The sequence below is a fragment of the Exophiala xenobiotica genome (assembly GCF_000835505.1).
Source record: "Exophiala xenobiotica strain CBS 118157 unplaced genomic scaffold supercont1.4, whole genome shotgun sequence".
NCBI lineage: Eukaryota > Fungi > Ascomycota > Eurotiomycetes > Chaetothyriales > Herpotrichiellaceae > Exophiala > Exophiala xenobiotica.
This window is the reverse complement of record NW_013562491.1, coordinates 1167852-1195116: the sequence shown is the minus strand read 5'-3', so window position 1 is coordinate 1195116 and position 27265 is coordinate 1167852. Positions and strand designations below refer to the sequence as shown.

The window sequence follows — 27265 nt, the reverse complement described above, 5'->3', positions numbered from 1 at the left end:
GGCAGTACACCTTCATTCTAGTTTCTGGGTGGCTTCACATTGCCAGGCTGGCAAAGGCTAGAAAAATATATTTGTTTTGAAAGGCGACCAAGTTCAGCTTTCAAGAAGTCGTTCTTGTTTTTCATTCTTTACAGCCCGGATCTCCTCCATCTTGCATCCTATTCTGCGAAAAGAAAAGAACGCTCAAGCGCATAAATCATAGTGGCCTCTTTTCGAAAACGACAGCTTTTTGAGACCTTCAACGCATCTCCACCGTCAAGCAGCCAGACAGCCATAGACGAAAGAAATCCGTCCCTGTGGTGGTCTCCTGTCCCAACGTGATGTCGTTAAGCCCGCTCCCCTCCCAGTTCAGCCCAGCCGCGCGACGCGCATATCTAGATCGAAGTAATATCTACCAGTTCGTCATCGGCCTCCCCATTATTGGTGTTGTTACAGTCACATCTGCATATGCACATCGTCTTTCTCCTGCGCTCTATCTGCGCCACCCTCGCTCGGCGCAATTGTTTCACTCCTTTCGCGTCCCCTGTCGTGGTCATGGTCGTGGTCCATCTTCTCATCACCACCAGCAGGCTGCCCCAATTGCTGTTGTTGACCCTGGCTGTCCGGTCTCCTTCCAAGCCGTTCGCACCACCCCTCCGCACTAACGAGCGTGTCATTTACAACGCGACTGACCTGCGTCATCATATCGAGGCCCTCTTGCGCAAGAACCATGACTCGCTTCCCGCTCTTGGCTGCTTCGGATGTGTTTCCGTCCGCGCTGGATGGTTCATCATTGCTCGACATATTGGCCATGGTGAATCGCTGGGGTAAACTGATCAGATGTCGGTGGACGAGATCCCGCGCATTCTGAGGCAGGGCGCCACCAGCGTAGTTGGACACGATTCCCACCACGTGCTTAAGTGTTTGGAGGACATCGACCTTCAAGGCACCAATACGCGCCGACAAGGCAGCTTGCCGCTGTTCTTGTTGCGACTGGGTCATGCTGGCGACTGACATGGGTGAGGCTTGCTCACCAGGCGTGACCCCTTCGTCCCATCGCTCCAGTAGGTCCTTGATGTTCTGTATGGCCTCGCCGAGTCTACCATTAGCCCAACGTAGCCAGCTGAGACAGTACCGCAGGCTCCGGATGGATTCATCGCTCATAGCAATGCCAAGGCCGCTGGTAGATATGACAAGTTGCTGTCGCCAATTTGGAGGTGCCTGGCGTTCGCGAGACTGTAGCACGACTTGAGTCTCGCTATATGGGGGGGAGCGGTCGCCAGGGTTGTAGGCAGGAAGAGTCTCGGTGTATGCCATTTCCGAGCCGGACCGTCGCGTGCCAACGGGGGCGATATCTGCATAGCCTTTCTCGACATCTGGAGTTTGCGGTGCGCCCGTCGAAGATCGGCTGTCGCGCTTCGGTTGTAGTGCCCATCGCAGTCCTCCCTCGACTCCTGAGATTCTGGCTACCGTGCCAGCAATTGGCAGCCCCACATTTCTCTCCGTCCATTCTGCGCCCGGAATGTATGATTGCGTGGTCTTGTAAGCCGAGAGTGAACCATTGATCAGACTTCCGGCCAGCGGGTATTGACTGGTGAACAGGCGGAGGAGAGGTTCGGACTGATCGGCGCCGAAGGTTGTTTGGGTCTGGACAAGAGTAGGAGCAGGCTGAGACGGTCGGGGAGAATGATATTCTGATGTCACATATCAGTCACGTTGGCGGCTACAATGGGCTATCAGTGGGGTGAACGTACTTTGGTGTAGGCTATTGAGTGTTTCAGCAGCCTCCATATCTTCGGCGGACATACCAGACAGCACACTGGCAGCCCTTGTTGAGCGCTCTTCCGACCTCATTAAGTCCATGTCGATTGAAGCGGGTTTGTGGGTGTCGGTAGAGGAGCGCTTAGCGGTCAGAGGAGGAGAGAAAGGAGGAGGAACAGCGTAAGGAGCGTTTGGGGACTGTGAGTCCATGCCGAGAGTGAATTCTTTCAGGACAGAGGATCGAAGACGAGCTCTTCTCGAAGTCGGTGAAGGAGTGACTGAGCGCAGTCAATGACCGCTGAGGGAGCGAATTGTTCTAGAGACCGAGGTAGAGTCTACATGTCGCATAATAATTGAAGTAGAAGACAAAAGAGACCGACAAACGCGCTGGTATATGATGGAGTGGACAAAACGGCACAAAGATGTCGTCTGAGCTGGCTGAAGTTGGTGAGAAAAGGCGCAGATTTGAGCGTGACGATGAGGGCTTCGCAGGAGGAGAATCGAGCGAAGAGGAAGAGCAGCAGAAAGCAGAAAGCAGAACGGAAGTGATCACATGCTTCATTTTGATCAAATCAGCCATTCCGATTGGTGGATTCGTCCCATTGGGTCATTGCGACTTCGGTAACAGAAGAGTCTTGAGTCTTGGGGAAGAGACCCTAGAGACCCTAGAGAGTGGATGGCTCCCAGATGGATGGAGACACAAGGCACAGCGTCGAGCGCAAAGAACAGACCCAGTCACTCTGGTGAAGACCCCCAAGAAAGTCCCTTACAGCAAGACAGCGACTTATGACATTCCGGTTACTCAATGCATATCTCGATGCTGTAGCACAAGTACTGTGTACACAGTATATGTACTTGGATCTTCCACTCGAGCTGGCTCCATATCATATCTGCATGTGCTCTTCTTCCGACACACTCGAGCCAATTCTCGTATTGCTTTATGTCATCTCATTTGCCCACCAGAGCATGTGCTCATTGCTCTTCAAGGGAACACTGGATTAGTCATTCCTGTTCGGACATAATAATTTCTCCCCGGGTACGGAGCAGCGGGAGTAGTGTCCACGATTCTCTCCCTTACCTGATGACCGAAGAAATACTGCTTCACTCACAGCGTGACGGGTGCGATCTGGAAATGTCGGCATATGAAGTGCAGGGTGAATTTCAACCCGGTGAAATGTTGTAGCTTTAGTCGCAGATTCAAGACAGAACGCCGCTGGTAATACTGAGCGTGGTTGCAGCATGATTCACGGCAGGCCACCAGCATGTGTTCCATTACAAGATCGTAATGGAGTACACGGGATAGACCGTAGGCACATCAGACTTCCTACCCTACAGTAAAATCAGATCCGTACCTACGTTGTTGTCGATGAGAGAGAACGCGATCTGGACGGGATCTGGATGGGAGAACCGTAGGAACTAACCTAGTTGCCTCTCTCGGCGACTGCGGAGAAATGACATGAAATGCTTTGTGCCCTGCAGTTCATGATCATTTGAAACGCGCGTTTCAACGCTGACAACCAACTCTTCAGCTATGCACAACGAAGAAGTCTGTAATTAAATACTGTCACCGGAATGGCAATCGTACCGTGCATTGGGGACAATAATACAAGATGATCCACGGGTAACGACACCATGGACCTTCAGCATCATCATGGTCAAGCCCAGCCTACAGACCAGACCACCCGCTCCATATTTCCCAAAGGCCCCGTATTTGACCTCGAAGACTTCTCAAACCGCGATTTCATAGCAAAAGACTTCATCGAGTCTCTTACGGAAAATACCCAAGCTTCCAGTCGACGGTCGCAAGGCGGTACCGGCGTCACAGCCTTCGATCCAAAACCTCTTATTCGTACCTTCGAACAGGCCGCACGACGACTTGACGAACTGTCCGGCGAGCTAGAACAACGTGAGAATGAATTGTCAGCTGCGGTGAGAAGAGCCGAAGCACGACATGCGAGCAATACAGAAACACTGGGCAGAAAGCTCCATCAGACCATTGAAAGCTTCCAGAAGATAGACATCTCTTTGAGGTCCGACCGGGGTGAGAAATGGGGCGGTAATGTCGCTGTCGAGACCGGTCGTCGACTAGAAGAGCTGGACAGGCAGAGAACAAAAGCACTCGATGCGCATTTTCTGATCGAGTGCTGGGACGAAGTCAGCAACCGAGGAGAAGTTACATTGCTCGAGAACCTGAGGAGGTCAGGCACAGGAGAGGGAAAGATCAGGTCGGCCAACATAGCCCGTCAACTCCTGAGGATTAGTCAGAGACTCGATCCAAAGAGCCATGCGCAAGCCAATGGCGTCTCTAAGGGAGGCGGCATCACGAACGGCGTGACAGGGAGCCGCAATTTCAACACAAGAGAGGTCATCGAGAAATTCATTGAAACGCTGGAGAACGACATGCTCAAGCTATTCGATGACTTCTACCGCCGGCAAAACTACGAGGAGATGAAGAATTGTGCTATCGTCCTACAAGATTTCAATGGCGGTGCTTCGGTCCAAGCAGCGTTTGTCAACCAGCACCAGTTTTTCATTGACAGAAGCAACCTGGTGACAGAAGAAGTCGGCGGTGATCAAGAAACATGGATGCGCTTGTCTGACCCCGATGCTGAATTACCAGGCGTCGAGCCAGGACTACAATCTTTGATAGATGATGTTAAGATTGTCGTCCAAGACGAGTCGGCGATCATCAAGAAAGCATTTCCCTACCCGGAACAAGTGCTGGGCAAATTCGTGCAAAGAGTCTTCCAACAATCCATCCAACAAAGACTGGAGCTTGTTCTGGAGAAAGCCGAATCGGAATCGACTTTGGCGTACCTGAGATCTCTACAGGCTGCGAGAAGTCATATCAGCGTCCTGGTCGAGGACCTGAAAGCGCACGGATTGACAGAACATCCGGAATCCGTCACCTCTCAGACGAGTCAACTGCTCGATCAGCAGCTCGATGAACTATTCACCCCATACTTTGGCGGCTCCGCGTACATTGACAAGGAGAAACATAACTTACAAGAACTCTACAAGTCACTCCTGTTCAAGTTCGAGCTCTTCCACTCTCGACGACAAAAAGAACCTAAAACATACCTCGCATCACTTCGCAATCGCGGTCAAGAGCTGTTAGCATCCGCCCGGGAGGCTACAGACGCCTATGTGAAAAGCCTCGACCTGGAGAAAATGTCTCCTACTCAAAAACGAATACTCCTCTCTGTTGCCGGTCTTAAGGACACCGACAAGGCTCAACCCGACGTTGAACTCGCCGAAGAAGACGGACGGCTTGACGTCGCAGCCGCGAAAAGAATGCTCAAATGGCTCGCCGAGGGCGTCAGACGAGGCCTCGAACTTGGTGGTGGAGCAGAGACCCCCAAAGACGTCGCGGCACTGCTGAACCTGATTCTTAAGAACCTGCTCGATTCATATGTCGAAGTCGCTCTAGAAGCCGCCGCCGACGCAGCTTCGTCCGCAGAGAATACCAAAAGGGAGCCTGACCTCTCGTACCTTGGCAGTCTGCGTACAGCAGTGCATATCACACATCTAGTGCAGAGCTGCATCAACACCCTTCTCATCCCTCTGGCCAGCACCAGTCTCACGACCCGCCGAGAAATGGAGAAGAGCACACGGACCGCCGTCTCCCGCGTCGAAGACCAGATCAACACCATCGAACAGCAGACCATTGACGGAGTCCTCAATTGGTCGGCGAGACTCCTCACGAACCAAAATCGAACGGACTTCCGGCCGCGCACAGATACAGAGGTCGTGTCTCTCGAGCAGGCGCAAACGTCCACCTGCGACAGCGTCTGCAAATTTCTCGACCTCTTCCACGACACAGCGTCGCAGTCCTTTGACGGGGCCAATCTGGATGTCTTCCTTACCGAAGTCGCCGTGGGATTCCGCGCACAGCTCCTGCAGCACTTCACCAAGTACCAAGTCAACCGGATCGGTGGGGTCATGCTGGCTCGCGATATGAGTCGATATGTCCAGCTCCTCCGGTCGTGGGACCTCGACGACACGTTCAAAGCGAGCCTTGAAGTGCTGACCGAGTTGGCGAGTATCTTCGTCCTTCTTCCCGATGCGCTGAAGGAGAGACTCCGAGGCCAGGTCCTTGGTAATTTGGGCAAGGAACATCTCAGGCCGTACTTGCTCAAGAGGGACGATTACATGGAAGTCGGGATGCAGGCCTTGCTGCACTCGCTGTGAGCATGCTGTGTAAAGCGAGGGTGTAGACGGGGTGATAAAGCCTGTTTCTGTTTGTGTTTGTGCAATTGAGCCGTATCCATGAGTGATTGCTATGCAAGAGTGGTGATGTTATACAGTATGTATCTACAGCAGCGTATTCCCCTCAAAGGCTGCAAATGACACCACGTGCCTGGGCGTCTCCGAAAGTCGACCTCGTCGATCATCTGTCCAGAACTGCGATAACAATGGTATTCAGTGTTTTCTCTGGTCCGCGGCCCCCATTGCATGCCAGTCGCCACCCGATGGCACCCCTTCACCTCGCTTGCTGCTGGACCGCACCTGCGCTTTCCCTAATCACAACCGTGCTGGAATCGGCCGTTCTTCAGTCCAGACGCCGCGTGTCCATCTCTAGGCAACCTTTCGCATCTCCTTTTCGCTTGCCCGGGTGGACCGATGAAGGTCTTCGTGCCTGTCATCTGCGACGCGACGGCCGAAACCTGTTCGTTGCCCATCCGCACTCTCGCGCCAGATCAGACCAGTCCAGTCCAGGGGCTGGCAGTCCAGTGCAGCGTAACCGGAATATGCGGTTCGCGTGTTCTATATTTTAAACCCATACCCGGCCATGCAATCCTTGTATTTCCCGACCAGACTTTTACAATCTTCCTGCGGATCGTCGGCCCTGCTAAACAGCATACACTCGTCGCGGGCGGATTTCTCGTCCTTGCAGACGCAGCACGGCTAGAAGAATAGAGAGAGAAAGTGTCAGCGAGTCTTTTGTTCCGCCTGCTCCGTCTCCGTCCCGTCCCCGTCCGCGTCCGCGCCCGCCTTTACGTTGTCGACATCTATCCCGTCTCTTTCCAATCTACACCTCAAGCATGGACGGAGACTCTTCCCCCCGGGGCCATGGGCATGTAAGGTGGATGTGTATATGTACTGTAAGGGGTGCGTACCTTGACTTTCTCCCCTTCCGCAGGTTTCAAGTTCGACGCCAGATTACTGGGTGTGGAAGGTTGGGTTACTATTTCGACGACAATTAGCACCCATCTCAGAATGCCACACTCAATTTCAGCACAGGCCGTCATGTCATCCGGCGCTCCATCTAGTCGGGGAGGTATAAGACGCAGGACAGGCCAAACACGTACCAGAAGCAGGTTGCGCCGGGGTTGGCGACGAACTGAACCAGCCCATCCTTGCTTTGACGCGGCGAAGTAAATCGGATCACTTCGGCAGAGATGCGCACCTGGGAAGAGGGTGTACCGGTGCGACCGAGACTGAGATTGAATGGGGAAGCTAGATCGAGACGCAAAGCAAGCTAGAGACGTGGTGAGGTTGATGAGAAATACAAAATTGAAGGCGGCGCATGCTGAGCAATTGGAGTTCCACTAATAAGTTCATAAAGTCACTTGAGCCGCGGGAATTGGAGAACTGCAGCCTTGTGGGTCTAGCATCACGTTACGAGGCTGAGGCTTCCGAACGGCTAGTGGGCATTGCCTGCAAGGCCTGGTACAGCGTGCGTGGGCGTGCGAGGCACTATTCCAATAGCACAGGAACAGTGATCACTGGTAGGTTGATCAACGTGATGTACCAATACAAAAAACGCATATAGCAGGTATCAAGAGCTAAGGAACCTTTCGCCCTGCATCAAGAGTCGTCCCTTACAGCACTTTTCCGCTCCGTCTTGCAGAGCCTCTTGCAAACTCAATCAACAGCAAGCAGCTTGAAAATGGCGCACTCCATTGCAGGCTGCTTATCTCTTCCGCTTTCTGCCCTTGTCTTCTTCCTCCACACCACCTCTCCGATCTTCCTTCTTGGCCTTGCTCTCCATTTCATCCCAATCTTCACCCTCGTCACTCAAATCACTCTCAGCGTCGCCCTCATCGTCACTGGCATCCTCGTCAAACTCGCTATCCTCATCGCTTTCAGATTCGCTGGCAGCAAGATCTGAATCACTCATCTCGAATGCGCTCTCCTCTTCAGACTCTTCATTGTCTTCTGAATCGGTGTCTGTATTCAAAAAGCTCCAACCACCATCTTTGAAGAACTGATGAGGATCAGTGGTGACAGTCTTCATGATGGTGCCCCAATTCAAGTTCAGTGGCCCTTCGGTAAAGGCTATATCGACACTGTCCAGCCACTCTCTGACCCGATCTAGGGACTCAACCGGAATAGTGTTTACATGTGTTGGCGCTCGATGATAGTCCTTGTAGACAAAGACCATATCGAAATTCTTGAGACCGAACTACGAAAAGGGTTAGTATCTGGGCATCGCTCACAAACACTGACGTGACGTACCTGAATTCTCTCCAGATGAGCAATTTCGATCTCGTCGAGAGTGATCACTGTGAAGGGTGGTTCAGTCAATTGAACCAGTGCATCCGTAGTAGGCGCCATAAGCACATTGCTACGGAAGGGCACACCATTGAAGCTGAGTTCTCTGAACGGAATGTCGACCGCAATGTTGTACTCTCTTGCCGCGTCCGAGATCTTCTCGGCAAAGCCTTTGAAGAGTCGATCAAGTTCTGCTCGCCGTCTTCGTTCCTCTTGTTCTTGTTCGAACTCTTCCTCGTCACCATATCGGTGCTTGCGCTTGCGATTTCCGGTTTCATCAAAGGCCATGTCGGTAGCCTCTCGGTAGAATTGCACATCTCTGGTCTTGCGCTTTCCAATTATGATGGGGTTCTTGAGGTGAACATGGATAAGGACGATCAATTCGCCAACACAAGGCTGGAAGAACAAGTGCTTGACGTTCGAGAAGACAACGTCGACATGATCGTTACGCAATGGCGACAGATATCGAAGACCGTTTTGATGAATCTCAACCTCCCCAGGGACACGCTTGCCATCTTGTGCAGGACGGAGATAGACATCTGTAAGCTTAATAGGTCGACGATTGCGGATCTCAATTAGTTTGTCTTGTTCAACAACGTCTTCCATTTCCTTCTTCTCTTGCTCGCGACGGACAGCGGCCTTGCGCAGTTCGGTGATCTGTGCTGAGACCTCCGACAGTCGGTCTTGGTCCTTGGATCTGACCGTCAGTGATCGTATGAAATGTGCTTGAGGGTCCTCAAAAGGCTGATCATCCTTTCGTCCGACACCCTGGCCTGGAGATAGAAAGTTGAATCTCAGGTGCGTGTACTCGCCCTCATCAGACTTGCTGACGTTTTTGATTGTGTTGATGTGGAATGGCACGGGTCGACCCATAACGGGGAGGATGACAGTAGAGGCTTTGTGATCGACCCACACGATCATATCCTTGACTCGTGGAGGTAGTTGGCCGTCTCGCTTATAGGACTCGAACTTTTTGAATTTCTTCTCGTTTTCGCCATTCATGTCGCCTGTAGCTTCGGCATACTTTTCAAGTCCCTCGCGCTGTTTCTTCTGAGCAAGTTCTCTTTGATGCTCTCGTCGGCGGGCCTCCTCTTCTTCTTTGGCATTCTCCCCTCGGTTTGCACCTCGAAGTCGAGTTGACTTGATATTTGAAGCTGCGATAGCACTAGCACCGGGCTTCTTGCTTTTTTCCTGCTTGGGTTTCGTTTCCTCCTCATCGTCCTTGAAGTAGAATTCAATGGAGTCGAGATCTGTAGATGCCTCCTTGGTGAACACCACAGGCTCACCGCGAGTCACTCTGACGGTATCGGTCAGGACTAGTGTATAGCTGACGCTTCTCTTGTCTTGAGGTTTGTCGTTGGTAAGATCAGAGAGACTTGTGGTGAGGCTGACGGTCATTCCATCCTTCAGAAGCTTGGAATTCTTGCCGTTAAGGACGAATTTGGGGTCACGCACTTCGATTCCGATAGCAGCTCCGACATCTTTACCGAAATGCTTTTCGAGGTCTGGTTTCCGCGCTTTGATAGCGCCCAGTGCCTTGTTGTAAACATCTTTCATGGCGATGCCATCCTTGATCTCTTTGATTGCTGCGTCGTGCGCGGCAAGAAGAATCTTGTAGTTGGCAGTCTGCGATTTGCTCGGATCAATCAAGTACGTCCTCGCCAGGATAGAGCAGTACGTCTTGTATCTGAAACCCAAACCGGCGACAATGCATCCAGAATGTAGATTGTCATCAGTAGGTTGCGCCGTCAGTTTCAGATCATACTGTCCACCACTCTGTACGATCGGCCCGTACGCCCAATCCAGTTGCTGATTATCAAAGTCGCTAGGGATTTTCGAGATGCCTTTGAAAAATTTGTTGTCGTCGATCTTCCTCGTCATCTTATCGACGAGAGCCCGATGGCTTATTCTCTTCTCTTGATCAAGCACCTCTGACATTTCATCGACCCAGTATTTGGAAATCATGGCGCTCGCTGCCTGTGCTGCGGTGCGCATCGCCCGTAATTCGTTCTCGTCCTTGACAGCGAACGCCATCGCAAGTGCACCAGAAACATCGATCTCTTCGACCTCTTTCGAGATGTCACCATACATTTTCATCCATTCATCGACGAAAGGGCCATGAGCCTCGGCCTTTTGGATGACACCGACTTTCTTCCCTGCGCTCTTGATGACATCAATGCACTTCTCGAAGCCTTTCGTGCGGGTCTCTGGCTCTTTGGTGTTGACCGTGAGGATCTCGAGGGGGATTTTGCCATTTTTCAGGTTCTGCAGATGTCTGGCTGTTCAGAGTTAGTTAAGTCAGATCCAATAACTGTGCTTGCGGGTCTCACCCTTCTTCTCCGTAGTTACGATATACAAGACCGCGGTGGTGAAGACCATCAAGGTCGCAGGAAATTCATAGCCCAAAAGCCAGAACTACAGAACTGGTCAGTCGATGCCACAGCTGATGTCGCGGCTGTCGCCACAGGAATGAACTTTACATGTAAGGCATTGCTCTTGGTATACTGAGTATCCTGGTCGGCCTTTCCGGTCAAGATGACGATGCTGTCTGCGCCACCAAAGGATCCATCCCCAGCTCTTTTATCTGCCTTCCAGGAGTTGTAGAGAGTTGAGAGGCGCTCGAAAAAGGTGTCGGCGTTGATGACAATGTCACCCATGTTGGCTGCCTACCTCGACTGAGGGGGATCGTAGATGAGTGAGAACGCCCGTGTTAATCGGATGCTATCGCAACAACAAATCCGAGCCGGTCTTGATACGGAGAGAGGAGAAATTAGAGTATGGACTTAGGGAAGAGAAAGAGAAGGCGACAATAGGACAAGGGTTGAAGAGGTGAAAAGGTGAAGCATAGGTGAAATCAGGTTCAAGTTATCCGGAGATCCTTTGGCTGCGTTGCCATTGCAGAAGCCCTCAACTCTCAGGCGCGACTTTCTTTCATCTTGAGGCTTGGCGCGTCGAGGCGCTAAAGTTATCAGCGCGTTCGTTGACTCCTTCAAGCTCCTTCTATGAATCGCATCCCTTTCTACCTCAGGCTCTAGCTGACACATCCTTCGATAGCTGCATCAGTAGCAGCGTCAATAGCAGCATCATGATGTATCTCCTCTCTGGTCTGCTCTTTATTGCCCTTTATTGCAATTTCCAAAGGCCAACCAGAAGAACCTCGAAGCTGTGGCCAGTGCAGTCTTGCCTGCTGCCACAGTCTATCAATGTGAGATTTCGAGGAAGGGGCGCAGTGTAACGAGCTTGACCCAAGGTTCATAACTTATCAGGCTTGTGTATTTTCTGTCTCTACATCGCTAGACTGGTGCAAAATACTCCACAGTGTTGCTGCTGCACGCACGCACCTGGGTCTTCATGGATCAACCGGCATATGCCACTGATCACCAACCCTGAAGCCTTCCGGAAATGGATCGGTCGGATCCAGCACAACTTGTTTGAAACTTGTGATCCAACCCCGTCCTTTGATTGTTGGAAGGATAGCGTCATACTCGCCGACCTTGGTGGTACCTCTAATGTGATTGATGAATTCTGACCCGATGATGCTCTTGTGCTTGAACGTCTCGCCAACCTTGAGCTGACCTCTGGCATGAAGCACAGCCATTCGTGCGCAGGTGCCCGTACCGCAAGGACATCGATCAAATCGACCAGGAGATACGACAACGGTATTGATGGCCGACTTGACTCCATCAGCCCCGACCTCGAGGGGACCGCTCCATACGAAATTGGTCACACCATGGATCTCCGGATTTTCTGGGTGCACAGGCACGAATTGCCTTTGTACCGCTCGTTTGATCCTCTCTCCAATTTCCACCAGTTTGGCTGCGTCGCTATTGGCAATCTTCAGCCCGCACGAGGCTGGGTCAACCAGTGCGTACATCATGCCGCCCCAAGCAATATCCACAGATATCTCTCCCAGTCCTGGTACATCTATAGCTTCGTTGAGGGCAAAGACGAAGCAAGCCACATTATCGAATTCCACAGACTTGCACTTTCCTGCCTCGCATTCGGCCGTTATGCCGACCAGTCCAGCAGCAGTGTCAAGGTTGAACTTCGTGATTGGTTCTTGCATGGTTATCATGCCTGTTTCCAAGAGGACGGTCGCGGTACATATTGTGTTGCTTCCGGACATGGGGGCATATTCATCGCTTTCCATGATGATAAATCCAGCGTCTGCACGCGGATCACAAGGTGGTAGGACCAGATTGCAACACATCGATGAACGCCCTCGTGGCTCATTTAGCAGCATTTGTCGGAGACTGTCTTTCTTGGTCCAGAAATACATCATCTTTTCGTACATTGTTTTGCACCCAGGAGCATCGAGCACTCCACCCACAATCACATCTCCCACCTCCCCTTCAGCATGACAGCCGACTACAGACACTGTGCGCAACGACCTCATCCTGTTCAACAATGTAAGTAATCGTTAATGCATGGCTGTACACATATCCCATGTTGATGGGATTGGGTGAATGGACTTCTCCGGCTGATCCTTGGCGGCATGATGGCGGCGATCTCCAAGTTGCAGTTGGACTCTACTTCTGTCCACTCATTAACAGATTGTCGACTATTTGCATAAATTGGAGGTTGCTGCAGCGACAAACGAGAACCTCAGATCTCAGTCGGGGCAGGACGAGGAAGCGAAGTCGCCCCGGCAGTCACAGCATTATTTGGATGCGACCAGGCCATTTCCGGGGCTCAAATCAACCAGATTAAAGAGTCTTTGCTTGGACTTCTGCGACCGCAGCTTCGGCAGGGAGAAGGCAGGTAATGAGGCAAGTGGACCAGAGCAATTCCTGAATATCAATCTCCTCTACCAATCCATTTCCTTCGAGATTTCCACGCCTCGCTTACTACCTCGTCCTGTTCGTTACCTTTTCTGATCATCGTAGTACTCCCCGCCTCGACTAAACTCCACGAAAACCGCGGGCTGATCACCCTCGCACCACGCATCATGTCCCGGCGGCAACATCATAATGTCATTTTTGCTGAACCGTTCCTCACTCCCATCGTCCATCCGTACAGCTAGCGTCCCACTGAGGACCAGCGCTACATGCGGGAGTTCACAACTCGAAGTGCCAGCGTAATCTCGCAAGTCAGTGGACCATCTGGCGCCGGGATTGAAAGTGACTTTCGTAACGGCCACCCCATGTAATTCAGCCGTCTGCTTGGAGATTTTTCCGTGCGTGTCGAGCGGAATGACATCCAGGTTTGCTTTCTGCATAGATGGAAGAGACATGCTGGATCGTGGCTTCGAACTCCGCCTTCCCCGAGAACTGATCGGTGAACCTTGAATAACCCAGTGGGTAGGGTCAAAGCTTCATCGGATGATGATCATTTATATTAACATAAGGGACATAAGTCGAGGCTGCCATGATAAGACCGTGTAGACGTCCAGATAAGGACTGCGTGCGGCACTGTGCTCTGGTACAGATGACGCCATAGAGTCTAACTACTCGTCTTCTATTGAAGTATCCCTCAGCGCCTCGGCAAGCGTTCGCAAAATAGATACACCAGGAGACGCGCAGATGTAGACAACACGCACAGCATACGGCGCACTGGATAATATGAAGTGCAAGAGATATGGAAACAATTGTCCTACTGTGCTATCATTGTCGTCTCACCCGCTTCGGATTAGCTACCACTCTGCAGACGCTTGTTCACCGAGACGCGTCCATCGTTCACTCTAGTCGGTGACAGTCATGGCAACTTGGAAAAGTCTTCACAACCCCATAAGCATGTTCATACTCGTTGCCAGGCTGTCTCAAGTCTTCTAACAGCCTGCAATGCCTGAGCAATCATGACCAGCCCCACCAAGACTGCACGACGCGGCCACAAGCGAAAAGCGAAGGACAACCACAAAGCTGGTCCGTTCAATAGGCGACCAATGAGCTCGGAGGCAGGTACCACCTCTTCTGCAGCCCAAGGTGCTTCAACACAAGCACTCGCCGAATTAGCACAAACATACGAGGAAGCCAAAGCGGAGCTAGCCACGGCGAACAAGACTTGGAAGGCGGCCAAGAAGGCTCGTCGAAATGCGAAGAAAGCACTGAAAAAAGCTCAAGACGCTCTAGAGAAAGCCGATCGAGTCTCCCACAAAGAGCGTCTGACGACATCCGCGAACGTCAGCACGATGTCGTCAGCAACGGACGCCAGCAACACTTCTTCCCCCAGCAGCAGCGACAGCGACGGCCACGGCGACAGTAGCCGTGGCAAAATGCCCGAGTCCATCCCCAAAATCAAGACAGCTTCCCAACTATCAGGTGCGGAGGGCAAAACAGCCATCGACAAGGCGTCCTCGAGTGCAACTGTCAAGTCTACATCCCACCTAACTAAGGACGAATTGGTAGCCACGAAAGAAAAGGAGAACGAAGAAGCATGGCAGACCGTCGATGAGGGCGAGACGCGAAGCAAGCCGAAAATAAACAGACCCAAGAAAGTCAAGAAGGAGACGAAGAAGGGCGGGTTGACGAAGTCACAGAGACGAAGACTCATTGACGAGTATGGTGGCCTTATGGATGCGGACGACCGTGTATATCAGGAAATATTGGCTGGAGGGTATGCCTATGGCTCTGACGATGATATTTCGGACGACTTTGACATGCCAGAGCTGTTCATGGGCGATCCACGAGATCGTGAAGTTGCCGAGATCATGGGCATGAATCCATACGCAGATTCGTTTTGGTAGTTGTGGTTGGAACCACAGCTTTGGAAAACTGGGCTGGAACATCAGTCCTTCACGTTGACTGTCATTACCTCTCGCGGAGGCATGTCCTGAACAGTGAGCATGCTTGATGTTTGCCAGCGGGTCTCATCACACTCTGGTTGAGCTGCTAGGACATGTGCCACAGCCTCCTGGGATGCCACGGGCTTAGGCGATCTAGTATCTGTAACCTCATCATGCTGATCTTGGTTTCACAACCGCAACCGGTGAACGCCTAGTATGCCGGGCTTAGAACACCTCGAACAAAGCTGGATTTGTTATACTCTATTAATATTACTTATATGCGCAGAGGTGGACAACCTCGCCGTATTGGCCCAACTACTCATTGGCTATGCATGCAGTGTTGGCCCGTCATGCCCTGCACGGAGCCATTCACCTCAAAGACCATTCTGGCCCAACCAGTCGGCCACGACTGAGAACCCTGCCGTGGCATTCTTGTGAAGAGGGATTCCATGTCCCGTTTTGGGCTGGATGTGAATGTCCATAGGAGAGGCGTGTGGGACGAATTGCTGCACCGTCTGCGGATCCCACGCATTATTGCAGTCTCCATGGCAGATGAGCATGTCATACTCGGCGAGGAAATACTGCGGTCAAGAAGTGTCAGCGGTTGGGCTTGTGAGTGCCGGAGGAAGAAAGCCGAATTCGGCGAAGACATAACGTACCAACAGAGGTCCTGAGTAGCCTAGGACCGAGGAAGAGGCAGCAACGTAGGCTGATTGGAACTCTCCAACCGTGCTAGTGGCCTTGATCTCGTTGGCAAACTGGAGCGCATTCGGGTCCAGCAGTCCTTGGTCGCTGAAGAAGCCTTGTTGGATGTTGCCTACAGTTCCGGGGATCAGATATCCGCTGCTTGCACCAGCGTACTTGACCGGGTCATGCTCCGGTCCGTACTCCCAGCCGAAGCCAGCCTGACCAAACGGCGTAGTGTTGGCAATGATCCAACCGGTAAGGATGGTGCCGTCGCTGAGACCGAGGTCTCCGTAACGACCGAGGAATCCAATGGTCGTGGCAGAGCCGAGCGAGTGGCCTATGTGCACGATCTTCGAGAACATCGGCACCTCCTCAGGTTTCATATACAGCTTCGCCAATTCCGCGAACTTTCCACTACGGATCTGGGATGACAGATCCTTCAGGACTTCGATATGGGTTGGAATGGTGACATGAGTATAGCCGTCTGGTTTGTCAGATCCGCCGACACCGAGGCGATCGTAGGTCAAGATCGAATAGCCTGCGCTTAGCTGACCGCGCACAAAAGAGTAGTTGTCTGGCTCGAACGTCGAATCCCAGTATCTGAGAATTGTGATAGCTTCGTTAGTCCAGACCAATAGCAGAAAACCCCAGCTAGTCTTTGCTGGAGACGCCAGTGGCCGGCCGGGTTGAGTTTTGGGGGGACTGACCTCTTATCAAAAACACCTCCATGGGTGGCAACCTGCAAAATCTCTCTTTTGTTTCCTGCACTGGCCAACGGAACGCACAGTTGGGCCTCGACATTGTAGATTTCTTGGACCAACACGCTACCTACGATCCGAGCCGGACCAGCAGGGTGGTCCCATGCATCTGCGTCCCAGACAAAGTTGACCGCATCGATGTTGTTATCAACACGCGGACCGGAGAAGATCGAGTTGTTGAGGCTGACGCTCACGGGCACAGTGAACGTGGCGCATGTTGCCCCTGGATGAGTGGGAGTATTATCGTGGCTGGAGGCAGGCTTGACGGGAACGGCGAGGGTGCTTGCCGTCAAAAGCAGACCCGTAAGCAAACCTCTGAGCACGTTGAGTTCCGGCATGTTGTCCGTCGAGGCTATTGGGAGAAATGATTTGGCGTTGATCTACCTGGTATGTAGAGAGCGACTCACTCCTGGGCTCGAGAGGGCTTCTTGAATCGCCTGCTTTATAGTCCATGTCTTCAACCCAGACACAGATCTGTTGTGGACCTAGACAGCTATTTCTGTAACACTCAGCACGAACATTTGTCAGGGATGGAGGCTTCGACTTCGACAGTATGGAAGTTCCCCAACGAGGAGCCTAGGAAAGTCCGTACCCGTGCACATTTGAGCTCAAGCCTTGTGCGAGCGAATACGCACGGGAATTTCGGGGAACGTATAGAAGATGAATTGCTCCTTGAAATCGCGTATAGGAATCCACAACAAGGCTTAGATTTTCCAAGAGAAGGCGTGGGAGCGTGGGAGAGTGGAGCCTGTACACAAATACTGTACATAGTACGGAGTATATGGCCCGAGTACGGAGTATGGGGTCAGCCTCGGGGGGCCGCGGATTCTTCATTCGGCTCTAGAAGACTCAACCCTCCTTGTTATTTTCCCTCTCCCTTACCCTTTCCGAAACCAGCCTCGCCTGATACGTTAGCCGGCGAGGCGGAATCTAGGCCAAGCTGATGATCCGTGGACAAGCTGCGGATCGCTCTTCAACACTACGCAGCATCAGCAGTGACATTCCTATTGCAGCTTTGTCGATCGGAACATCCCACTACACTTCATACGGACTCTGCTCTTGCGTGTGAGGAACGACTGACTCGTCGAGATACGAGGCTGAAGCGATGCAAGACCTTCGACCTCAGGTAACGCAAAATTCGTCCGTTCTTCGTGCGATGTGTTCGTTCGGGAGCACTTCTTCGTAAAGTCCTCGTCTATACCATACCAGCTGACTTCGAGGATATGTACAATGAATTCCCTTCTCCTCAAGACTTCTCGCTCACTATGTAAGCGTGGTCTTCGCATTTGAAGGCACGACAAAGATTCCTGACCTGAGTCAACACAGTGACATCGACCATGGAGCGTCTCAACCAGAAGACCATCACCGTTTCCCGTTCCTACACTTACACTTACTACACTCACCCAGCCAACGAAGGCCGGCCAACTGTTCTTCTCATCCACGGCTGGCCCGACAGCGCAGAGACCTGGTCCGGCTTCATCACAGAGCATCTCATCCCCAGCGGCTACGGGGTCGTAGCTCTGGACTGTCTGGGTTATGGCGGCACCTCGAAACCTCTAAACGAGAAAGAGTACGACTTCCGCGCCATGAGTGCAGACATCGTCGACACAGAGAAGTTAACGACGGTGGCCTGTCTGGCGCATGACTGGGTAACGAATCATCCTCATCACTCACTTTGACTTCTTCCGCACTTGCCCTGCCTCCAATCTCTCTCTTAATGTGTCTGGCAATCTCGTCCGACCCCGACCCCATGCTGAACCCCCTTTTTTTGCATCCAGGGCGTCGGCCTCGCAAGCCGTCTGTACAATTTCCACCCGGACCGCCTCTCCGCTTAGATCCTCGCAGCCGTATCATACTTCCCACCTATGCCTGCCCCATTCGACCTAGACGCCCTGATCCAGTACCAGCTCCAGCATCAAACTCCAGACAAGCCATCCATCACATCCGAGTACTGGCGGCTCTTCACCCCGGACGACGCACCGCAGATCTTCCTCGCGCACCTCGAAAGTCTGTGGACCGTCCTGTACGGCGAGCCCCAAACCTGGCGGGAACTCTGGTCCGTCAGGGACGGCATGCGCAATTTCCTGCTGGCCGACAGACTGTAGCCCGTCATGCCGTATGCGACCGAGACCCGGAGACGAGAATTCTTCCAACGCATGCGCCGCGACGGGTTCGACGCTCCACAGCGCTGATACCGTGCTCTGACGTTCGGGTTGCAGGATGAGGCAACGCCGCGGCCGCGGAGCATGCCGTGGTCAGTCCCTTCCTGTTCGTCTGTGGTGGCCAAGACGTCGGTTCGCGTGAGGAGCACTTTGATAATCAGGTCAAGGCCGGCCTGATACTCGACGCAACAAAAGTCGTGTTCGACAATGTCGGGCACTGGTCTATGCTCGGAAAGCCAGAAGAATTCGGAAACAAGATCGTCGGCTGGGTGAGGGAGAAGTTTTAAAATTCTGTAGACTGAGGGGATCGCGATTTATACTTTGGTGCCGCTATCTCGTCATGCCGCTCATGTCAACAAAATATCATACCCATCTTGGGTGATCCTGACCTCGTCTCCAGCCAGGCCATACTTCCTGCGCACCAGCTCAAAGATAACCAGACCTGCACTCGTACTCGGAACCTGTTCGAAAAGGATGATCTGATTGCTTAAAGATCTACAATCTATCTCAGGCAAGAGTCCCTTCTATATAGGCCTCTTGCCTGCCGGTTGCAGTCAACCGTTTTAGGGAGGCTTTGTTCAAGACTCCCTTTTGCCTGCCGGTTGCAGTCAACCGTTTTCGGTGAGGTGGAAGAGGCTTTGTTCAACAGAACCTGCCGTATTGTGAACCACCAGAACCCTCTGAACAACCACCTTGTCATCCCTCCAACCTGCCTCGCTTGGGTCCTAGCTTGTCTCCAAGTCTCCTGATAAGCGTGGTAATACGCGCGGAGCATCCTCCCTTTCTTCGACCCTTGCGACTGAGAAAACCCGGCGGCTTTCTTATCCAAGTCCTCTAGCCGTTCGTAATGCAACGTCTGGAACGTCGACAGAGGGTACAAAACCACCTGCTGAGCCACTGACGCCGTGATACCCGCGAGCATAAGGAATCCCGGCTCCAAAGCATAATGGGGCCGAATCATGGCGGTGGGCTGGCTCTCCGTAGCAACAGTCCCTCTCTTATGCGCGAGCTTGTCCACGGCCACGCCGCCCAGTGATCCGTAGTACCACCGTACAAATCTGTAATACCCCTGCGCTTTGACGTATTCGAAAGTGGAGAAGAATATTCCCGAGCCAAAGCTGTCTTTCAGAAACGAGAGCCCCCAGCCTGCAAATATACCACGTAGTCCGATCTCTTGTAGTTTGCCCTTGCCGTACTGCCACATGGTCTTGTGCCGATATGCTTCGCCACGCTGCTCAAATCGGACCTGAAGCGCATCCAGTGGTGCCGCGATTAGGCTCTGAATGCTTCCGGCGGCAAAGCCAGCAGCAAATGTATGAGTTGGCGGTGCAGGCGGGAAGACGGTCTTCGAAGCATGAGAGGGGGGTTCGTAGATTCGGCCGAGGACCTGTAGGTAACTAGTGTACAGGGCCGCGCCAACAATGACATTTGCAGCAAGCGGAGGGAGGAGTTGTTCCGGTATGAAGCGCCAGCCATAATTGCGGATTGCATGGGCCAGCAGGCCCGGCGTCGTGCTCCGCCAGGAGAAGCGGCCGGTTTGTATGTCCGGCGATATTGATTTGGCGTATGCCTAGGATCGAAGCATATCGATCAGATACAAATTCTTCAGCTCCGCCCCGGGGAGGACGACGTACCAAATAATCCACCCTCGTCCTGAAAAAGGCCTTGACAGGTGCCCGAAAATAGAAGGCTACGGTTTGCGCGGCGAATGCGCGAGCACCGGCTGCAGAGGCACCGGTCGCAGCATTGCTGGTTCTGTCTTTGTAAACGGGCGGAGAGTCGATGGGAATTACGGGCAGGACGCCGTCGAAGTCGGAAGGATCGTCATCGAGGGACATTCTCTTCGTATCACATCCATCGTCAATATTCCATCCTCTTCAGGATTGCAAGAGCATTTCAACGAAGGTAGAGGAAAGATGATTAAGTTCCTGGAAAAACGATGTCGGCCTCCAAGTCGGAGAAGTTGCAGGCGACAGCCTCGTCTCCGCATTTCCTGCAAGGCTGGGCACGTGCGAGGTTCGGCGGAACAGCTCGGCAGCTCGTCTACCACAGTACGCCGGAGGATCAGTGGAGGACCTACGGATACTCTATCAGCATCGTACTGCTGTTGTAAGAGTATCATATTGGCCATTCACAGATGTATAGTCTTTGACTTTAGCCAATGTGGAGGCATCATAGCTCAAACTCGTCCCGTCATAAAAACATGCACGGGTCAGGAATATGTAAAATTCTGATTGTTCTATCCCAGCACGCAGTAACAGGGAGCAAAGCTCATCTTTTGCTCCATAGTGGTATCTCAAGCTCTCAAGTCGCTAATATCATAAGGCGTTCGTGTCTTCCCATAAATATGTAATGCTTCCCACAACATTACAAGCAGCACGGTCAACTACACTGGTAGTTGCTTCAGAAATCGACCTTCGTCTTCCAGTCAATCTTCTCCTTCTCCGCCCATTCTTCGAGAAAGGCAAGTCCAAATCTCGCAGCTTCGAATGGAGTCGTATTTACATCCATCGGCAAGTAGAAATCCTTGACTATTTTTGATGGTGATGGTTTTTCCTGCATCCTCGCATTCGCATCCTTAGCCCGCTTCCCCCAGGTCTTCGGATACTCCCGCCGCAACAACTCTGGAGACAGTTGCCGGAATCCATCCAGCCAGGCAGTCTGCAGTTCGTGGATATTATGTATCATGTCGTCTCTGAATTGGGTGTAGCGCTTCTTGTATTTCTCAACATCCTCGCTGGGCTTGGTATTCCCGTCGCTACTGGGCGTTGGAGCTGAATTGCAGTAGTCCTCAGGCAGAGGATCCCGTGCCAATCTATCCAAATCGTACTTCTGGACGTACTGTCGACAGACCGCCCCAAGCTGGACGACCAGACCGTGCAGATGGGGATATTTCCTCGAAGCCCGCCACACAAAAATGTGGTACAGTATGATTGAGCGCCAACCAGGATCGACGCCCGGTCTGGCGTGACCCTGCGCGGCGATGTTGATCATGAAGCAGAGCAACGCCTCTATGATTAAAATCACTCCTTTGGCAGACTGCGCAGGTTTGGAATCGTCATCAGAGGATGGAAGCATAGAAGTGCCCTCGTGCTTCAGGCTGCGACCTAACGTGAAGAATTTGGTGTTCATAGTCGACCACTGCTGTCGCTCTTCCTCTCGGCTGCTTAAGGATGTAGGCTGTGGTGATGGTTTGGGGGCTGACACAGGAGTTGACACACGACCCTTATCTCCAGTGGGAGTGGGCACATCGATGCCATCCGAGGATTCGACTCTTCTCATCGCCGTTGATTTCAGCTCCTTCTTAGGGGTACTAAAGGTCGATCTGGATTGTGACACGAGCGGTGTTCTGCTAGCTGGAGGAGCAGGCGTGGAAGGTCGCTTGACGTCTTCCGCAGTCAAATTCGAAGATTTCATCTTCTTGACCGCCAGTCCAGGACTGTCCTCGGCCTTGCGCTTCTTTTCGAGCTTGACATCGTCCAGAGCAGATAATTTCACTTTGACATCGGGAGTACGTTGTCCATCTCTGTCCTCTTGTTTGATCGGTTCTTTCTTTGGTTTGATCTCTGGCGTGTTGCTCGCTTCTTGTTTGACCACTTCCTTCTTAGGGCGTGGTGCAAACTTGAGCAACGCTTCAACCCGCTTTCGATTTTTCTTGCCATACTTCAAGATGATAGTATGTCGCTGTCTCGGTCCGGGGCTTGCTCGTGCTCCATTCTGCAATGGTGTGCTAACTTTGATGCCGTTCTTGGAGAGCACTTTCGAACCCAATACCGTTCTGACTGCATTAGGAGTACCCGGCGCAGAACTTCTAGCAGAATGCACACTATCTGAGCGGACACGACTGCCACCAGGTGCCAGTTTAGTCCTGTCATTAGAAGGGTCATTATCAAGGTCGGCACCTGCAAGGATTGAGCGGACAGACTCTGTGCGCTGATGTAGACCGATTACAGGACTGCCGAGGGATGTAGGATTTGGAGAGCTCGACATCGCTTTCGCAAGCGAAGGAGGGAGGACTGGCGACAATAACTGGGGCAGCCGGTTCTCATCTTCAGGGGAGGGTAGTGTCGGCGACAATAATGTCGGCATCTCCATGCTGGGCTGTTGGGATTCGACCTTTGGCGACTTTTCAACAGGTCTGCTATCTTCAAAAGGCGGTGACAGCTTCCGCTTCTTCGCGGGACTGGGGCCCTCTTCTGCTTGATCTGGGCGTGGCTTCGTGGGGGACACAGGACCGTTCGAAAGAGGCGCTTCAGACTCGAAGTCTGACACCCGGACGTCTACCGTCGGCGGAGTTTCTTCCTTATCCTTGTTCAAGTGAGGTGTCTTCGCTGTCTCTTCTTGTGTCCGAACCACTGAACTTATTCCTGCGTGTTTCACTCTGTTCTCTACCGCCAACAATTGCGGTCGAAGATGCGTGGTAGGAGGACTCTTGCTCTTAGTCTTATAGTCCTTCAGACTGATTTTTTTTCGATGTCCCGATCCTGCAGGAGTATTGTGACCACTGGCGGGTACTGTCCGGGGGGAGAGTTCTTCTTCAATGGGATTTCCCTGCTCGTCTGCCCATCCACCCTCCACTTTCAAGAGTGTCTCGTGATCACCCTGATGAGTAAGAAAACTCAGGTATTGAAGTTGCTCTTCGTGTCGATTAAAAGGTGTGCCCTCATACCAGGTGTTTGTGAATCGCGAACTATGTCGATATGGAACGTCCGAAGGAACCGAAAGAAGGTATGGTTGTCTGGGAACGATATATTCCTGGAGGTGGTGTATTCGCTCGTCTAATTGCGCAATGATCTTTCCTGTATGCTGCTTGGCCTTGGATATTTGATGTATCTCTTGAGGCCTTTTGTGCATTCCTTGGGACATCTTGTCGCAACAGGTCACGATCTTTCCATCACTGTAGGTGACGCAGGTCTGCCAGAGTGACCAGCTTCGACAGACAAAGCTGGACACATTGATGCTGCAGGAAACATACAACCATGTGTTTGTACGTGTCCTAAGTTCTTTCTGCTCTTAACAACGTTGAGTACCCTCGTTCGAGAGCCGCTTCGAACTGATCGGACGCGAAGGCGGTTCCGCGGGGCTTGGGGGGACGGGAGGTTCGCGGCGCAAGGTCTTGTTGAAGTCACAGGGTAGTTCTTCTCCGACAAGGAAGCAGTGAGTCGGCTCGTTCTGGTTTACACTCGATAGGTGCTCGAGAGACTGGACTGAGATCAATGGGTTGCAGCAGCTGGTTGTCACGGGACAAGACCGGGGCGGAAAGGCTGAGGCGAGGCGAGAAGGCTCACTAGGCCCAATGGATCGCCGATTGGTTGCGCGGAGGGTTTTCGAAACAGTGAATAGATGGAATGGCAAAACGATCGAAGAGAGTGCTTTGTGCTGAAGTGAATTTGAATAGTTCTTTGCAGGAACAGCGCAGATCGAAGAACTGATGCCCGCTCGCAACAAGACCAGGCAATACAATCCAAGCTGGTTCCGTTTTAACAAGGAACAGGGAGCTCAGAGCATCAGAGAAGCCAGCCCTGCGGATGTGCCTGTGCCCCCTCATTATCTTAAGTACACCAGGTCATATTCATAATCGAGCTGTCCATCAGGAATTCATATCCTCTTGTGGTTCCCTCCAGGCATACTCCGTATTCTAGGTAGCTATACATTAACTTGACCACCGGCCCAAATTGGTTCGACTGAGCCACTCGACATGAATTTCCAAGAGAATCAACCAACAAGACATTGTCATAGTGTCATAGACACAGACACTCTCCGGGAATCTCTTCCCTCTGTTATATAGCCAGGACTCCTGCACCGCTGCGATTCAAATCTATCTTCCAAAGAAACCGCCGTCATGACATGAAATAGATACACCCGCTCGTGTAACTCAGTCTCCGTCCTGTCTGACTTTGTTATACTGTCCACGGGAACCACTTTCTTGGCGTGATCTTGACACCATTCGTCCAATCCAGTTGCCGAGACCTTGGGTGCTATCGCTTCTCCCCCGTGGCCTACCATTTGCGTCTAGGTCAACATCGGGTGGGTCGATATCGAGGCCCGGAATAGCGTCGCTAGCTGAGAAGGGCCCGGATCCATCTGCTCCTTGTCTGATGTCGATCGAGGAAGGTGAGCCAACGCCCATGAGAGAACCTCGTTCTGCTTGGGTTGCTGGTGTGGGCATTGCGGTCGTAGCATCACCAAAGAGCGCATTCATATCTTCGAGGCGGACGTTGGCAGTCTCTGGATAGACAAAATATACTAGGCGCTGTTAGCTCCGAGGTCCGACAAGTCCAGGGAAATTGACGCTTACCAAGAACAAAACTCACGGCGCAGAAGAAGGCGTGGACGAGGTATAATCGCCATTTGATGGCGCCTTGCAGAACTGGTGTGAGCTCTCCCACCAAAAAGTTGAAAGCCCAGTTGCTGGCCGTGCTCAGACTAGCACCTTTGGCCCGAATGCTCAGAGGCAAGATTTCTGGGGGGTAGAGCCACGGAATTGGACCCCAGCTTGCACCAAACGCAGCATTATATACCATGACAAAGAGGACCACCAGTGGCGGAGTGTACTTCACATCAATGAAGATGAAGTAGGATATTAGCGACAACGAAATGATCATAGCCACCGCGCCCGACAGAAGAATAGGTCGTCTTCCCCACTTATCAACCAAGTACCAGGGTGGAATGGTCGAAGCCAAGTACGAGATGGCGTTGATACCAGTCATGAGGATTGCATCTCGTCCCATCCACCCTGCCGACTCAAAGACGAGCGGCGCATAGTATGAGATGACATTGATGCCGTTCAATTGCGCGAAAGCCTGAGCTGACATGGCAATAAAGACGCGCTTGCGGTATCTTTTGAACATGTCCGTGTATGACCGTTCTCCTTCTTGCCGCTGCAACAGGACATTCATCTTGATTTCTCGGTACTCTTGTCGAGCTTTGGGATTGTGGATGTCTCCCTTTCCGTAAAGATTAGCAATGACAATAATGCCCTCTTCGTCATGATCGTTGTCCAAAAGCCATCTATAATCAGCATGTCAGTCTCATCTCATCACGTGCATGCCCAAACACTTACCTTGGGGATTCACAGATAATCAAACTGCCAAACCCAAGAAAAGCTCCCATGAGGCACTGCATGAGGAGAGGTGTCCGCCAAGAATAATCGCTCTGGATATAACTGCAGAAGTAATCCACCCAGACACTTGCAGCATAGCCGGTGATGTTGCCCGTAAATTCTATGCATGCCAACTTGCCACGATTATGCGGTGGACTGATCTCGGATTGATAGACAGGGACAATGGTGGAAAGTGCACCGACGCCCAGACCTGCAATGAATCTCCCGACCATCATCATGGGCATGCCATTTGCAAAGGTCTGCAACATGCCGCCGACGAAGAAGACCATGGATCCGTAAAGGATGGTCCGTCGACGACCGATGATATCTCCGATTCTGCCAACACCTATTGACGCGATAAGGGCTCCAATCTCGAGAATTGCAACCATAGTTCCGACCTCGGCAGGGCCAGGCTGATTGAAATAATCCCTGAAGAAGGGGCCGCTTCACTTTGTCAGCGGCAGGGAGAGTGAACCGGGCAAACAACATACGTAATAATGCCAGACATGACGCCTTGGTCGTAACCGAAGAGAAAAACCCCCAAAGACACAAAAACACTCGTGAAATATCTGAATTGGGTGTGTTAGCCAGAGCCCTTTTTATACAATATCCATGATATTTGGCATACAAGAGAGGTTTGCCAACGAGGCCTTTGGCCCGAGCGGCTTGAGGGTCATTTGGAGACATGATAAGAGCCAGGAGTCTTTCTGCCTTAGATATGTGCCTCGGTGGAGGCTCCGGAATGAAGATAGCCTCTTTATTTATTCCTATGAGAGAACTCCGCTCGAGATGATCGTGTTCTTTGAAACCGACTTTCTTCTTCCGTCCTCCACCGTGACCGGAGGCCTTGAGTCTTTGACCTTCCCTGGTAAGCGGGTCAAGCTCAATCCGATATGGATCCTCGTCGTTGGCAAGCTGTTCTGCGAGATCTCCAGTATCACTCCAAAGGGAGAAGTCGTCAGATTCCGTAGCCGAGGAGTAAGACGGTCGCCGATAGCTCTCGTGTTTCTCGTTCTCCGCTTGGGACGGCAATGCAGCAGTGTGATTTCCGAGCTCAATCTTGGAACGAGTTGAGTGCGATCGGTGGTGGAGGGACGATTCGGGGTAGCGGGGAGGAGAAGGAATGTTGACGGCGTGGGAAGGGCAGTCGGACGACGACTACCCCTGCAATCCGAGATTGTACAGACTGTTGAGGGTTTTTCTGGGACCTCGTGCTCCAGCTGAAGGTTTTGAGGTGTTCTTAGTGTGGATCGGTTATGCAGGAAAAGTTCGCCAGTGGGAAAGGAGGATTCGAATCGTGAAGAGTCGGAGGTCAACGATGTGAGGCTCGGTCAATGGCGAGTGCATGAGGACAGCCAGTCAGTCGCGTAGCAAAGCCGAGTACCGATAAAAAGTTCAGAAAGAGTGGTCACATCGAAAGATATAGCAGACAAATGTCAAGTGATGGAGTACCCTGTTCTGAATGTAGCAGGGGGGAATGTCTGAGGTGTTAATAACGTGGACAGCTGGCTACCTCGAGTCACTGGTAGGGGGAGAGTAAGAGTACGCCTGATGACGGGCCGCCAGGATAAGAGAATAACGCAGATTGACGTACCGA

The 27265-nt window shown here is 52.2% G+C and overlaps 11 protein-coding genes across 12 annotated transcripts; 3 read left to right on the top strand and 8 right to left on the bottom strand.

The window, feature by feature from the left end:
* Positions 1-17: 17 nt before the first annotated feature.
* PV05_06616 (uncharacterized protein) lies at positions 18-2275 on the bottom strand. Its single transcript, XM_013459376.1, has 2 exons — positions 1734-2275; positions 18-1673 (listed from the first exon to the last, which is right to left on the bottom strand). Exons 1-2 carry the CDS (start codon positions 1948-1950, stop codon positions 436-438), a joined length of 1455 nt encoding a protein of 484 aa, XP_013314830.1. The 5' UTR covers positions 1951-2275; the 3' UTR covers positions 18-435.
* A 973-nt stretch (positions 2276-3248) lies between these two features.
* PV05_06615 (uncharacterized protein) lies at positions 3249-6136 on the top strand. The gene has a single exon (XM_013459375.1). It carries the CDS (start codon positions 3373-3375, stop codon positions 5929-5931), a length of 2559 nt encoding a protein of 852 aa, XP_013314829.1. The 5' UTR covers positions 3249-3372; the 3' UTR covers positions 5932-6136.
* Positions 6137-7477: 1341 nt separating this feature from the next.
* On the bottom strand, positions 7478-11120 carry PV05_06614 (uncharacterized protein). Its single transcript, XM_013459374.1, has 4 exons — positions 10719-11120; positions 10569-10653; positions 8203-10517; positions 7478-8149 (listed from the first exon to the last, which is right to left on the bottom strand). Exons 1-4 carry the CDS (start codon positions 10893-10895, stop codon positions 7658-7660), a joined length of 3069 nt encoding a protein of 1022 aa, XP_013314828.1. The 5' UTR covers positions 10896-11120; the 3' UTR covers positions 7478-7657.
* A 149-nt stretch (positions 11121-11269) lies between these two features.
* Positions 11270-12634, bottom strand: PV05_06613 (uncharacterized protein; the record flags this gene model as incomplete). Its single annotated transcript, XM_013459373.1, has 2 exons — positions 11270-11359; positions 11624-12634. The coding sequence occupies 2 exons, from the start codon at positions 12632-12634 to the stop codon at positions 11270-11272; spliced, it is 1101 nt and encodes a 366-aa protein (XP_013314827.1).
* Positions 12635-13102: 468 nt separating this feature from the next.
* PV05_06612 (uncharacterized protein) lies at positions 13103-13569 on the bottom strand (the record flags this gene model as incomplete). The annotated part of the gene is made up of 1 exon (XM_013459372.1): positions 13103-13569. Exon 1 carries the CDS (start codon positions 13469-13471, stop codon positions 13103-13105), a length of 369 nt encoding a protein of 122 aa, XP_013314826.1. The 5' UTR covers positions 13472-13569.
* A 463-nt stretch (positions 13570-14032) lies between these two features.
* Positions 14033-14920, top strand: PV05_06611 (uncharacterized protein; the record flags this gene model as incomplete). The annotated part of the gene is made up of 1 exon (XM_013459371.1): positions 14033-14920. The coding sequence occupies one exon, from the start codon at positions 14033-14035 to the stop codon at positions 14918-14920; it is 888 nt and encodes a 295-aa protein (XP_013314825.1).
* Positions 14921-15333: 413 nt separating this feature from the next.
* Positions 15334-16742, bottom strand: PV05_06610 (uncharacterized protein; the record flags this gene model as incomplete). Its single annotated transcript, XM_013459370.1, has 3 exons — positions 15334-15540; positions 15619-16246; positions 16354-16742. The coding sequence occupies 3 exons, from the start codon at positions 16740-16742 to the stop codon at positions 15334-15336; spliced, it is 1224 nt and encodes a 407-aa protein (XP_013314824.1).
* A 999-nt stretch (positions 16743-17741) lies between these two features.
* PV05_06609 (uncharacterized protein) lies at positions 17742-18509 on the top strand (the record flags this gene model as incomplete). Its single annotated transcript, XM_013459369.1, has 3 exons — positions 17742-18053; positions 18183-18201; positions 18250-18509. 3 exons carry the CDS (start codon positions 17742-17744, stop codon positions 18507-18509), a joined length of 591 nt encoding a protein of 196 aa, XP_013314823.1.
* A 451-nt stretch (positions 18510-18960) lies between these two features.
* PV05_06608 (uncharacterized protein) lies at positions 18961-20470 on the bottom strand. The gene is made up of 2 exons (XM_013459368.1): positions 20201-20470; positions 18961-20136 (listed from the first exon to the last, which is right to left on the bottom strand). Exons 1-2 carry the CDS (start codon positions 20402-20404, stop codon positions 19069-19071), a joined length of 1272 nt encoding a protein of 423 aa, XP_013314822.1. The 5' UTR covers positions 20405-20470; the 3' UTR covers positions 18961-19068.
* A 328-nt stretch (positions 20471-20798) lies between these two features.
* Positions 20799-23784, bottom strand: PV05_06607 (uncharacterized protein). Its single transcript, XM_013459367.1, has one exon. The coding sequence runs from the start codon at positions 23430-23432 to the stop codon at positions 20970-20972; it is 2463 nt and encodes an 820-aa protein (XP_013314821.1). The 5' UTR covers positions 23433-23784; the 3' UTR covers positions 20799-20969.
* Positions 23785-24095: 311 nt separating this feature from the next.
* PV05_06606 lies at positions 24096-27221 on the bottom strand. Of its 2 annotated transcripts, XM_013459366.1 has the most exons (5): positions 26297-27221; positions 26160-26237; positions 25630-26112; positions 24865-25577; positions 24096-24812 (listed from the first exon to the last, which is right to left on the bottom strand). In XM_013459366.1, exons 1-5 carry the CDS (start codon positions 26353-26355, stop codon positions 24442-24444), a joined length of 1704 nt encoding a protein of 567 aa, XP_013314820.1. In that variant the 5' UTR covers positions 26356-27221; the 3' UTR covers positions 24096-24441. The 2 variants fall into 2 exon arrangements, with proteins under 2 accessions (XP_013314820.1, XP_013314819.1); XM_013459365.1 differs by having other exon boundaries at positions 25630-26237.
* Between the last annotated feature and the right edge of the window lie 44 nt (positions 27222-27265).

Excerpts from the sequence above, each read along its gene's own strand:
- PV05_06606 (XM_013459366.1), bottom strand. The coding sequence starts at position 26,355 with ATGTCTCCAAATGACCCTCAAGCCGCTCGGGCCAAAGGCCTCGTTGGC. Across the intron at positions 26,113-26,159 it reads GTCATGTCTGGCATTATTAC|CGGCCCCTTCTTCAGGGATT; the intron begins GTATGTTGTTTG and ends GACAAAGTGAAG. Across the intron at positions 25,578-25,629 it reads ATTATCTGTGAATCCCCAAG|ATGGCTTTTGGACAACGATC; the intron begins GTAAGTGTTTGG and ends TGCTGATTATAG.
- PV05_06616 (XM_013459376.1), bottom strand. The coding sequence starts at position 1,950 with ATGGACTCACAGTCCCCAAACGCTCCTTACGCTGTTCCTCCTCCTTTC. Across the intron at positions 1,674-1,733 it reads ACTCAATAGCCTACACCAAA|AATATCATTCTCCCCGACCG; the intron begins GTACGTTCACCC and ends ATGTGACATCAG.
- PV05_06614 (XM_013459374.1), bottom strand. The coding sequence starts at position 10,895 with ATGGGTGACATTGTCATCAACGCCGACACCTTTTTCGAGCGCCTCTCA. Across the intron at positions 10,654-10,718 it reads CCAAGAGCAATGCCTTACAT|TTCTGGCTTTTGGGCTATGA; the intron begins GTAAAGTTCATT and ends CCAGTTCTGTAG. Across the intron at positions 10,518-10,568 it reads CGTAACTACGGAGAAGAAGG|CCAGACATCTGCAGAACCTG; the intron begins GTGAGACCCGCA and ends AACTCTGAACAG.
- PV05_06607 (XM_013459367.1), bottom strand. The coding sequence starts at position 23,432 with ATGTCCCAAGGAATGCACAAAAGGCCTCAAGAGATACATCAAATATCC.
- PV05_06608 (XM_013459368.1), bottom strand. The coding sequence starts at position 20,404 with ATGTCCCTCGATGACGATCCTTCCGACTTCGACGGCGTCCTGCCCGTA. Across the intron at positions 20,137-20,200 it reads GGACGAGGGTGGATTATTTG|GCATACGCCAAATCAATATC; the intron begins GTACGTCGTCCT and ends CTTCGATCCTAG.
- PV05_06615 (XM_013459375.1), top strand. The coding sequence starts at position 3,373 with ATGGACCTTCAGCATCATCATGGTCAAGCCCAGCCTACAGACCAGACC.